The sequence below is a fragment of the Protomyctophum parallelum genome, assembly GCF_964188405.1.
Source record: "Protomyctophum parallelum genome assembly, chromosome: 11".
Lineage (NCBI taxonomy): Eukaryota > Metazoa > Chordata > Actinopteri > Myctophiformes > Myctophidae > Protomyctophum > Protomyctophum parallelum.
The window spans coordinates 47,964,964-47,977,836 of NC_139707.1; the positions used below are offsets into that span (position 1 = coordinate 47,964,964).

Sequence of the window (12,873 nt, forward strand, 5' to 3'; positions counted from 1 at the left end):
ATCGTGCCATTTTATCATGATTATTAGTGAGGACCTATTCTATGAAGATAGGTTGGAAAGTGGTGAAGTGGTCCTTTAATATGTATACCGTCACATTAAAAGCGTCATTTTGTTTCCCCGGACAGCGCTGGTTGGCAGGGATCAATACACGTTTAGATACCGACATGTTTGTGCCAGCGTGGGTGATTACATTTATTTATTTGATCGCCTCTTGTCTTGATTGTATATAAACATGACGTCATGGGGCCGCTATGCTCGATAACAGGCTTGATAAGCTTATTGATACCGGGTACTCAATAAGCTTGTTATTGGGTCCATGTTTTGTAAACGTTTTGTATTCTTCGTGTGTTTGCTGTTGTTCTCTGTGTTTAGCTACAGTGTATTTAGTTTTATTATTCTGTACAGCACTTTGTAAACTCTGAGTTGTAAAAAAAAAAGAAAAGTGCTAAAAACCCTAGATTGTACCCTAGAGATAAACTGCTATAATACAGAATGTAACTATTTTATTTATTTATTTTGCAAGGAGGACACGTTTAGGTCACTGTTTCTGCCAATGAATGGAGTTTGAAGACAGATATAGACAGTGTATATTTGTGTGTCTCTAAATGTTATGATGAATTGAACAAGGTGGACCCTCTTGTAAACAAGTGTAGTGCTTTATTGGGTCGTCCACTCGCAGTTTGTATTGAGTTGTGCTTGAAATGTACTGTAATTCTGCAAACTGTTAATACATCCTTCAATCAATCAATCAATCAATCAATCAATCGACATTCGATCCAGTACTGAGGTCCAGTCATGCTTTCCTTTTGTTGTTGTAAATAGAACCTTTGACCCTAATTAAATTGTGTCCCATTATGACAATCCACAAAATCGAAACAACATATTTATTTTAGAGCTGGGACTCGATTAAAAAAATGTATCTAATTAATCAGAGGCTTTGCGATTAATTAATCTAGATTAATCGCATTTTAATCGCATATCAATATTCAACCCGAGAACAGCGAGAAACCTTTTTTTTTAATGTTTTTTGGTATCCCAGTGAATCAATGAATAGTGACTACAGGATACCACTCATTTTCAACATTTTACTGTCATTAATATACCTGTTGTGGAAATAATAATAAAAAGTCACCCCATTCTGTGTTGCCTAGAACTAGAAGTACATCTCAGTGACATCACAGTGACATCACAAAGCTGTACTTACTTCATATTGTTACTGTTTTTTGTCAGACCTCCAGTTCTAGGCAACACAAAATGGGGTGACTTTTTATTATTTCCAGTTTTCAGTACTATAGAAAAGCGCCCAGTGAGAAACGTTCCGCGGTGAAAAAAAAGGTGTGATTAATTTATCTGTAGTTAATCGCGATTAATTTTTCTGTAGTTAATTAATCTAAATTCATCGCAATTAGTCCCGGCCCTAATTTATTTTTATGACTAGAATTTCGCCCAAACACACACACACACACACACACGCACACGCACACGCACACGCACACACACACACAGAGAGAGAGAAGCTTTCATTAACTACTTGAAAGTCTTTGTCATGATGAAAAAAACAACTTGCCTCACGTTGAGAGAGGTTTTGGAGCGATTTAAACCACAGGTTCTCAAGGTCAAAGTAACCCCCCTGGCGGTCCATTTGGTTCCCTTTGTACACTCTCAGTAAAATGATGCACTATATTATTAATTAGTAAAGTACTAGTTTCGCCCTGCAGGACGATATTCGATGCGTACATGCACCGTCCCAGCAAAAAACTAACTGACAATCAACACAGTGATAGGCTAAGACTAATAGGACACAGGTGAAACTAACTGACAATCAACACAGGGGTAGGCTAAGACTAATAGGACACAGGTGAAACTAACTGACAATCAACACAGTGATAGGCTAAGACTAATAGGACACAGTTGAAACTAACTGACAATCAACACAGTGATAGGCTAAGACTAATAGGACACAGGTGAAACTAACTGACAATCAACACAGTGGTAGGGTGCGCTGCCACACTATCAAAAGGGGCACGTTTTCGGCTGCGCACAGCTTCAAAACCGGGTTTTTAGACAGGATGGAGAAAAAAAGCTCCACTTGCGCGACTTGACGGCCAGCTTCCCGGAAGCGCTCTCCTCCTCCGCGGCAATCGTCCGCGGAGGTGGAGCTTAATTCCCATGATCCACCAGCGGTCTAAAAACCAGCTGCGCACACGACGTCACAGCTTATTCTGTGTGGAAACGGCTATAGGCTAAGACTAAACGGAGTACTGTTTGAGACAAGGCATGGTATACCGAACTACAGGGGCAGACAGGAAGCCAGGCACAAAACAATACTACACAATAAAAGGTACACGTGAAGTGAAAAGTAAAACCCGTGACAGCAACTAAGAAATGGGGGAACGCAATACTACAAAATCACACGGGAAAACAGTAAAGTAAAACGCTATGATTAACGAAAAAACCATGAAGGGACACATGCAGAACAAGCCACCGAATGTGACACCCCGCAGGGGTGAAAAAAGGGCACCTTGTGCAGCGCATTTTGGGGGCGGGAACCCATTTTGGTGCTTTAGCTGTTGAAAAATAGCAGATCTACAAGCTCGTAGCGCGCCACCGAGTGGCGCGCTACGAGCTTGTAGGTCTACTTTTTTTATTTTTATCGAAGAACCACGGACATAGAAACATAGATTGTGGTTGGCCTAAATAATAATAGTAGAAGCGTTTTTTTTTATCAAGAATTGATCAATGTCACCGCATGGTCCACACACTACAAATTAGGAGAAAAAAAAAACCTTTTATTTATTTATTTGTATTTTTTTAACAGCACATTGCCAAAAGGGCAGGGGGTGCTCTAGCACCCCCTAGTGTCTATCTGTGCACGCCACTGCATGAGCGTTGCTAACGGCCAGTGGCTGTTCTTTGCCCGTCAGATGTGTATACATAGTATATATATATATATATATATACTGTTCAAAAATAAACCAGCCGCTGGGAATTAAGACGGACTGTGCCGTGGCCTGAGTGGGAGTTCTTGGCTCAAAACAATGAGGGCTGGAGAAGTGCTTTAAACTCCCGTGATGTCACATGCTGCCAAGAGTGTTTGTTATCGCCTCCAACACACGTTCACGATGCTTCTTCCTTCTGTGCGGTTGTTGGGTTCTGCTTAACCCATTCTGACCTGAGATCAGATTCTGAAAATGTCTTCTATGTCAGTCGCTCTTCAATTTTTCAAAAAATAGCAGACCTACAAGCCCATAGCGCGCCACTCGGTGGCGCGCTATGGGCTTGTAGATCTGCTATTTTTCAATAGCTAAAGCATGACATGATGCTAACACCAAAACGGGTTCCCGTTCAGAATGGCTTAATGTGACACCTCTGCACTATATAAATACAATGGATAATATTATACTGTACTGTATGTGGGCGGGACTCTAGCCTAACATACTGTACTGCATCGTCCGTCTGAAAATAGCCGTTATACACCGGGTCGTTTGGAGGAGGAATGACATTGACAAAGTGCTGGTTTAGCAAGCAAGCAAAAGTTACAATTTAGGCATTTAGCAGACGCTCTTAATCCAGAGCGATTTACATTAAGCAAGAACAAAGAAAAAAGTATACATGTGTACTATAAAGTTCTATATGTCTATATAAAATGCTAATCTATAGTGCTGTCTACATAACATGCTATCTAAAGGCTCATACATAGTCTGGATTTTCGGTGGTGGGGTGACCACTGAACTACAACATGACGTCACTGAGCCGCTGTGAAGAGCAAACCACCACCACCGCTCCAGCCCATCTCTCTGTTTTTACTCACCACCGCTCAACGTTATTTCAGCTCCGGTGGTCACCTCACCACCAGAGCGGTGGTCACCTCACCACCGGAGCGGTGGTCACCTCACCACCGGAGCGGTGGTCAGCTCACCACCGGAGCGGTGGTCACCTCACCACCGGAGCGGTGGTCACCTCACCACCGGAGCGGTGGTCACCTCACCACCGGAGCGGTGGTCAGCTCACCACCGAAAATCCAGACTATGAATAGGCCTCGAGTCTGCATTAAAGTGCTAGTATCTAAGTTACAAAGGTTGAGGCTTTGCATAAAGCAGTATGCAAATGTCGTGCATAAACAAGTCTGATCGTGCCTGTAGGCTGCAGTGCTGCCCACACACACGTTGCCACCTGTAGGCTGCTTAAAGTACCACAACCTCACCACCACCTGTAGGCTGCTTAGCACCACATCACCACCAACAACAACAACACCACCGCAGCGCAGAGCCCTGCAGAATAAACACAAACGCGTTCAGAAACAAAAGAGATCCTGGCCATACTCCTCAGATTAACCTTTACCTCCCCCCGCCTTCAGGCCTGCTGTCTTAAAGGAAAGCCCCTTGGACTCTGACACAATGTGGTGCTAACGCTGAAACAACAGCAGCCTCTTCATCCTCTCTCTCTCTACGTAGGCAGGTGCCAGTGGTGAAGGGTCTTACTAGCATCCTCCATGTTCAGACACTTATACCAGGGGGTCTTCCACATGTTTCAGGCCAATAAGGACCCCTTATTATAGGGATGAAGCAGGGAAACATGTGTGGCAGATTAAACTTTTCCATAGATAAGATTTCATACTGCAGATATATATAGCGTCATGGGCTTGCTTCATCCATCAGTAATGTATATTTTCAGACATAACTTGACTGACTTTGTACTTTCTCTGCTCTTTTAGCCGTTTATGCCCTTTGCAGAAGATTGCCACTCTACAACAAACGCTACGAAGCGTAACTACATTGTTTTGTGCCACTCTACGACAACGCTACGAAGCGTAACTACATTGTTTTGTGCCATATAGGACAGAAAAAAAGATTATCCTGGCCTTTACGTAGGAGATGCTTGTGTTGAAGAATCCCCCACCCCTCCACGCACACTCATGTGTGTCTCATAAGAATATAGTTCGTTGTACGACCATGGATAGTGAAAATAGACTAATGTACAATATCAGCTAGTTAATTATTTTTTAAATAAAATGGCCATGCACCATAACGTCGAAAGCGGTCAAATCAGGTCGTTTTGTTGAAAATAACTAGCTGTTTCATACCTCAAAGCCTCTGCACGGTAGCCTAGTGTCTGCTGTGAGTGATAATGAGGTTTGCAGAGCCCAGGCTATATAACAGTTCTTATTGTCAGAGCCCAGGCTATAGCAGCTCTTATTGTCAGAGCCCAGGCTATAGCAGCTCTTATTGTCAGAGCCCCAGGCTATAGCAGCTCTTATTGTCAGAGCCCAGGCTATAGCAGCTCTTATTGTCAGAGCCCAGGCTATAGCAGCTCTTATTGTCAGAGCCCCAGGCTATAGCAGCTCTTATTGTCAGAGCCCCAGGCTATAGCAGCTCTTATTGTCAGAGCCCCAGGCTATAGCAGCTCTTATTGTCAGAGCCCAGGCTATAGCAGCTCTTATATTGTCAGAGCCCAGGCTATAGCAGCTCTTATTGTCAGAGCCCAGGCTATAGCAGCTCTTATTGTCAGAGCCCAGGCTATAGCAGCTCTTATTGTCAGAGCCCAGGCTATAGCAGCTCTTATTGTCTAGTTTTGCAGAGCCCATGAGGCTATAGCAGCTCTTATGGTCTTGCTGCATTGGCTCGGGGGTACACGTGCAAATCACATAATGAATCTTTGTCATCTTAATGAGGAGCTGTTCGTTTTGCTTAAACATTGCTGGAAGAATTAAACCCTGTAATCGGGAAATTATCAAAAGGGAGAGAGAGAGAGAGAGAGAGAGAGAGAGAGAGAGAGAGAGAGAGAGAGAGAGACAGACGAGACATAGAGAGAGAGAGAGAGAGAGAGAGAGAGAGACGTGCAGGGTCAACGCGGAGGGGTGGCGCGAGGTGGGGTGGGAGGATGGGATGAGGCGTACCGTTCAGGAGAGCTGGGGGAGATATCGTGTTTCTCCATCTCTCTCTGTACCCTAATCCCGCAGGCTTCAGGAAAAAGGCAACGGGGACGAACAGCAGGAAGGGACAGGCCCTGAGCTGGCTGCAGGGTCACGGGGGGTTACCTATAGGACGTGGTGGGGTGGGGTGGGGTTCGGGTGCATTGGCGAGGTAGGGGTGGTCAGATGGAGGTGGGTGGGGTATAAATACCTGCAGGCTACGAGACGGGAGGGAGGGCAGGACATCAGAAGGGACGATGCTGCCGGGTCGCTGGTACACGTCTTAACAGACAGAGGGACTTATTGCACTGTGGGGAAGGGAGACTGTCCAGCAGAGAGAGAGATGCCACTGACCGCTAGGCAAAGAGAGACAAGTGGAACAACTGTGTGAGAGCATTCAAAGTGTGAGAGCTATACATCATTTTTAAGCAGCATAGGCTATAATTATTTTAGGACTTATGACCACACGTGTCAGCACCGGCCTTTTGTGATGCCCGAAAACCAGGACGTGCTATTATTGTTGTTCGGGACAGCTTGACAATATACCGTTTATAGCCGTAAAGACGGAACTATACACGTATACGTAGACAGGAAAGGACGTTGTGTTGACGGGGGGAGAGAAACATTACAGTTAATATATACGGCAGCACTGCTAGCACACCAGAGGAGACGCCATATAAGACAAAGGGTCGACAAACAGACAGACGACCACGCCACAACAAACCAACCGGAGGGAGGTGACCGACCGTCCCAAGGAGAAGCACCCAGGGTAGGGGAGGAGGAGGGGAGGGAAGGAGGGGGAGAATGGCGTGCCACCAGGCGTTCAGCGCAGACTCCTTCACCCTGCAGGCCGGGGACTCGGCCCTGCCCATCCTCATGCACCACGCCGCCTCCGCCGGGGACTGCCTGCCGTCGGCCGCCGCGCACGCTCACAGCATGGTGTCTGCAGGTACACAACACACACACACACACACACACAGGTACACAACACACACACAGGTACACAACACACACACACAGGTACACAACACACACACACACACACACACACACAGGTACACAACACACACACAGGTACACAACACACACACACAGGTACACAACACACACACACACACACACACACACAGGTACACAACACACACACACACACACACACACAGGTACACAACACACACACACACACACACACACACACACACACACACACACACACACACACACACACACACAGGTACACAACACACACACACACACACACACACAGGTACACAACACACACACACACACACACACAGGTACACAACACACACACACACACACACACACACACACACACACACACACACACAGGTACACAACACACACACACACACACAGGTACACAACACACACACACACAGGTACACAACACACACACAGGTACACAACACACACACAGGTACACAACACACACACACACAGGTACACAACACACACACACACACACACACAGGTACACAACACACACACACACACACACACAGGTACACAACACACACACACACACAGGTACACAACACACACACAGACACAGGTACACAACACACACACAGACACAGGTACACAACACACACACACACACACAGGTACACAACACACACACACACACAGGTACACAACACACACACACACAGGTACACAACACACACACAGACACAGGTACACAACACACACACACACACACACACACACACACACACACACACACACACACACACACACACACACACACACACACAGGTACACAACACACACACACACACACACAGTCAGGTACACAACACACACACACACACAGTCAGGTACACAACACACACACTCACACGTACACAACGTACACAGGTACACAACACACACGCTCACAGCATGGCGTCTGCAGGTAATAATAATAATAATAATAATACCTTTTATTCATAAGGTGCCTTTCAGGGCACTCAAGGTCGCCGTACAGGTTAAAAGCAGTACAAGAACATGCAGTTAAAAGCAGGGAAAAAAAATAAACTAGGGCACCGCTAAGCTTGCAGCAGAAGACACAGAGGTCACACAGAGTCATATAGCCTGCCTAAACAGGTGGGTTTTGAGGTGAGTTTGAAATATGGTGATAAGAGTCCATGTTTCTGATGTCAGGGGGGAGCACACAACACACGCTCCACAACCAGCTGTATGTAGTCCATTTGGTTACACGTGTGTGTACTGTACTGTACAGTGTACACCCGCGGAGTAACACATCATGGACACATGATTATTTATTATGAGGATTGTTTTTTTTTACTACATGTGCTGCTTTCTGCAGCCGCAGCTTCTATATCTGCAGAGATAAAAGGGTGGAGAGGTGGTACCTTGCACCCCTTTTTATCTCTGCAGGTGTTTTAACCCATTTTGGGTGTTTTATAACATCGTTGTAATTTAGCTATTAGAAAATAGCAGATCTACAAGCTCATAGCGCGCCACTCTGCTATTTTTTTTTTTTTTAATCGTGACAATAATTATTTCAGAAAACTGGAGGATTTAGAAGAATTATTTTTTTAATTTCGACGTCATACCTAAAATGTTTTAATGAGCCGTTTGGTTGGAATGGTTCATGGATTTCCTTTGCCAGCCAGAGGGCTTTCCTTTCCTTTCCTTTCCTTTCCTTGCATCCTCTCATCTCTCCTCTCTGCTACAGGTCAGTATACGATCCACTGGAGATGCTAAAGAATGAACCGTAGATGTATCTGCCCCTTGTTGTTGTACATTATGGTCAATAATATTGACCATAATGCTGTCATGATGGTTAAATACACATTGCAGAGAGACATGCCTCCAATAACTCTCCTTCCACTCTAACCTTGTGTAACCATAAAAAAAAATGAAATCTTGACAGCACTTATTTTTTGTTGCGGTTTAAGGTGATCCTCTGGGATATTAGCAGTTGTCAGCAATATTGATTGCAGAGGAATTATGCGTTTTGAGAAGCATGACTGCTCTGCTTACACCCGGCAAATATGGAGCCACAAAAAAGCCTCATTTTTTGTGTACTCAACTAAATGGAAAAAGCGTCACTCGAAAATAAAAGATGCAAGACTGGCTCAGATGCAATTTCTCATGTTTATCTGAGAACGCCGACGCGTTTCGGCAGTAGCACTTTTTCCAGAGCAGACTAAAACATGATACTGGGTATATGCAGGTCCCTCTTCATTCTGGCTGGAAACCCCTTTTGGTGTTTTAAGCATTATGCTCTACTTTAGCTATTGAAAAAATAGCAGATCTACATGAGCTCATAGCGCGAAAGATCGGGAAAATGTGCTGCAAATCTTTGAATATACTCTTTCAGAGTGAAAGTTTTTAACTCAAATCTTTGTTTCTGGGGGGGGGGGGGGGGGTCCCTCAGGTCTAAATGGGTTAAAACCAACATTTGATCATCCCCACCTGTGTAGGAAGGGGGGGGGGGGGGAGGTCCTTACTTAACAATCATCAAAAAAATAACCACAATAGTGCCAAAATATTACTTAAGTTAAGGACAACAGTACTCAACAATACTTTGTTAATGACTGACTTAATCCATTCATTCAAATCCAATCTAAACTATATATGTATAAATGTTTCTAATGAGTTAATTTGGCCCAGCTGTGTCTCCTGACAATTTTATCATTTTAACAGTGCATTAGAATATTTAATATATATGGATTGAGATGACTTGACTGGACTGGACTATGACGGACTAACAGTTTTATGCCATGAAGTTTTAGCCCCTTCAGTGTTTTTTCCGTTGTCTTTGCGTCCTCTCTTGATACTGTTATATGTTGTGCTGCACTAAACAGAATTTCGTTGTATGTCTCATACAGTGACAATAAAGATCTTATCTTATCTGATCGACGCATGCGGGGATAATTGCTGTAGACGTTTCTAGCAGGGTGACACAAAATGTGTCTTTCAGGATGTACTGTACGTACTGTACGGTACTGTACTGCAGCACGGTTAGTTTCTTCTTCAAATTAAAATCAAACGATCTCCCTGATTGGCCACAGCTCAGAATAATCCATTAAGACCTGAGGACAAAAAAAAAGTCAGTCGTTCTCAAAGTCTTTCATGTTTCCGTCAGTCGTTCTCAAAGTCTTTCATGTTTCCGTCAGTCGTTCTCAAAGTCTTTCATGTTTCCGTCAGTGGTTCTCAAAGTCTTTCATGTTTCCGTCAGTCGTTCTCAAAGTCTTTCATGTTTCTGTCAGTCGTTCTCAAAGTCTTTCATGTTTCCGTCAGTCGTTCTCAAAGTCTTTCATGTTTCCGTCAGTCGTTCTCAAAGTCTTTCATGTTTCTGTCAGTCGTTCTCAAAGTCTTTCATGTTTCTGTCAGTCGTTCTCAAAGTCTTTCATGTTTCCGTCAGTCGTTCTCAAAGTCTTTCATGTTTCCGTCAGTGGTTCTCAAAGTCTTTCATGTTTCCGTCAGTGGTTCTCAAAGTCTTTCATGTTTCCGTCAGTCGTTCTCAAAGTCTTTCATGTTTCTGTCAGTCGTTCTCAAAGTCTTTCATGTTTCCGTCAGTCGTTCTCAAAGTCTTTCATGTTTCCGTCAGTCGTTCTCAAAGTCTTTCATGTTTCTGTCAGTCGTTCTCAAAGTCTTTCATGTTTCCGTCAGTCGTTCTCAAAGTCTTTCATGTTTCCGTCAGTCGTTCTCAAAGTCTTTCATGTTTCCGTCAGTCGTTCTCAAAGTCTTTCATGTTTCTGTCAGTCGTTCTCAAAGTCTTTCATGTTTCCGTCAGTGGTTCTCAAAGTCTTTCATGTTTCCGTCAGTCGTTCTCAAAGTCTTTCATGTTTCCGTCAGTCGTTCTCAAAGTCTTTCATGTTTCCGTCAGTGGTTCTCAAAGTCTTTCATGTTTCCGTCAGTCGTTCTCAAAGTCTTTCATGTTTCTGTCAGTCGTTCTCAAAGTCTTTCATGTTTCCGTCAGTCGTTCTCAAAGTCTTTCATGTTTCCGTCAGTCGTTCTCAAAGTCTTTCATGTTTCCGTCAGTCGTTCTCAAAGTCTTTCATGTTTCTGTCAGTCGTTCTCAAAGTCTTTCATGTTTCCGTCAGTCGTTCTCAAAGTCTTTCATGTTTCTGTCAGTCGTTCTCAAAGTCTTTCATGTTTCTGTCAGTCGTTCTCAAAGTCTTTCATGTTTCTGTCAGTGGTTCTCAAAGTCTTTCATGTTTCTGTCAGTCGTTCACAAAGTCTTTCATGTTTCTGTCAGTCGTTCTCAAGGTCTTTCATGTTTATGTCAGTGGTTCTCAAAGTCTTTCATGTTTCCGTCAGTCGTTCTCAAAGTCTTTCATGTTTCCGTCAGTCGTTCTCAAGGTCTTTCATGTTTATGTCAGTGGTTCTCAAAGTCTTTCATGTTTCCGTCAGTCGTTCTCAAAGTCTTTCATGTTTCCGTCAGTCGTTCTCAAAGTCTTTCATGTTTCCGTCAGTCGTTCTCAAAGTCTTTCATGTTTCTGTCAGTCGTTCTCAAAGTCTTTCATGTTTCTGTCAGTCGTTCTCAAAGTCTTTCATGTTTCTGTCAGTCGTTCTCAAAGTCTTTCATGTTTCTGTCAGTCGTTCTCAAAGTCTTTCATGTTTCTGTCAGTCGTTCTCAAAGTCTTTCATGTTTCTGTCAGTCGTTCTCAAAGTCTTTCATGTTTCCGTCAGTCGTTCTCAAAGTCTTTCATGTTTCTGTCAGTCGTTCTCAAAGTCTTTCATGTTTCCCCCAGAAGCAAAGATTTGAGTTAAAAACGTTCACTCTGAAAGAATATCTTACATTTTCACGATTTTCACAATAAATAAAAAATAGCAGACCTACAAGCTCGTAGTGCGGCACTCGGTGCCGCGCTACGAGCTTGTAGATCTGCTATTTTTCAATAGCTAAAAGTATAACATAATACTTAAAACACCGAAAGGGGTTTCCGTCCCGAATGGGATAAAGGAAGAATTCAATGAGGCAGCGCATTAGGCTGTCCTATCTAGAAGATACGGAGACGCTGCCTCAAAAATGCACTCGCTGCTGTCAAATGCCTTATCAGATCTCTGTAGTCATTTAATTTTATGCCTGCTCGTGGGGTATACTGCACTGTACCTAAATGGTAATTTAATTTCTTTCTTTCTCCAAAGAACTTTTTGCAATATGGGAATTCACATGCACCAGTGTTGTTTTTGGCAGCAAATGACTATTTTATTTATTTTATTATAGTCTCTTGAATCATTTTCATTTAGTTTTAGTGAGTCACCGGGAATGTTTTAGTGTTAGTGTCTAGTTTTAGCCGATTTTAGCCGACTAAATCGGCAGGCGATTTAGTCGACTAAAATGTATTTTGGCGGGCCTTGATGCCGTCGAAATGACTGATTTTACACTTGTTGAAAATAGCAGATCTACAAGCTCGTAGCTTGTAGATCTGCTGTTTTCAGCATGCAACCAAGTGTAAAATGACTTGTGTCATCTCTTGTCCACTAGTCCCTTTCGTAACATTTTAGTCTAGTTTTTATTTGTCACTATATAGTCTTAGTTTTAGTCATCATATCATTAGTTTTCATCAGGAGCTGTGTCTGGCTCAAGGACACTTCGACACAGCGGAGATCGATCGTCATGCTGGCTTGTGGTGGGCATTTTTGTCAAAATGACATTGGGCCATTGTCATGCTGATTTGTATTGGTCTATTGTACCCTTGTATGACAATAAAAGGGCTTAAACGGTCAATTAATCAATAAATTGACCGTTAAATAATAATAAAAAACCACTGCTTTTTAAACTTGTGGAGTTGATCTGTCTGTCTGTCTGTCTGTCTGTCTAACTAGCTGTTCATCTCTCTCTCTCTCTCTCTCTCTCTCTCTCTCTCTCTCTTCCCCTCTCTCTCTCTCTCTCTCTGTCTCTCTCTCTCTCTCTCTCTCCCCAGTGCCCTCCGGCCTGTCTCTCATGCAGTCGTCAAAGCGTTCCCACATGCACC

General features: G+C 43.6%; 2 protein-coding genes across 2 annotated transcripts in view; one reads left to right on the top strand and one right to left on the bottom strand.

Moving 5' to 3' along the window:
* The window catches only part of LOC310867051 (kelch domain-containing protein 3-like), a gene marked incomplete at both ends in the record, with an annotated part of 41,956 nt that extends 37,429 nt beyond the window's left edge, over positions 1–4,527 (bottom strand). Inside the window, 2 exons of the mRNA XM_083776844.1 lie at positions 4,205–4,271; positions 4,451–4,527. Coding sequence (XP_083632970.1) covers positions 4,205–4,271; positions 4,451–4,527 — 144 coding nt within the window. The remainder of the gene's footprint in view (positions 1–4,204; positions 4,272–4,450) is intronic.
* A 2,188-nt stretch (positions 4,528–6,715) lies between these two features.
* Positions 6,716–12,873, top strand: part of pou1f1 (POU class 1 homeobox 1) — a gene marked incomplete at both ends in the record, with an annotated part of 36,917 nt that continues 30,759 nt past the window's right edge. Inside the window, 2 exons of the mRNA XM_083776845.1 lie at positions 6,716–6,860; positions 12,823–12,868. Of these exons, the coding sequence (XP_083632971.1) occupies positions 6,716–6,860; positions 12,823–12,868 (191 nt within the window). The remainder of the gene's footprint in view (positions 6,861–12,822; positions 12,869–12,873) is intronic.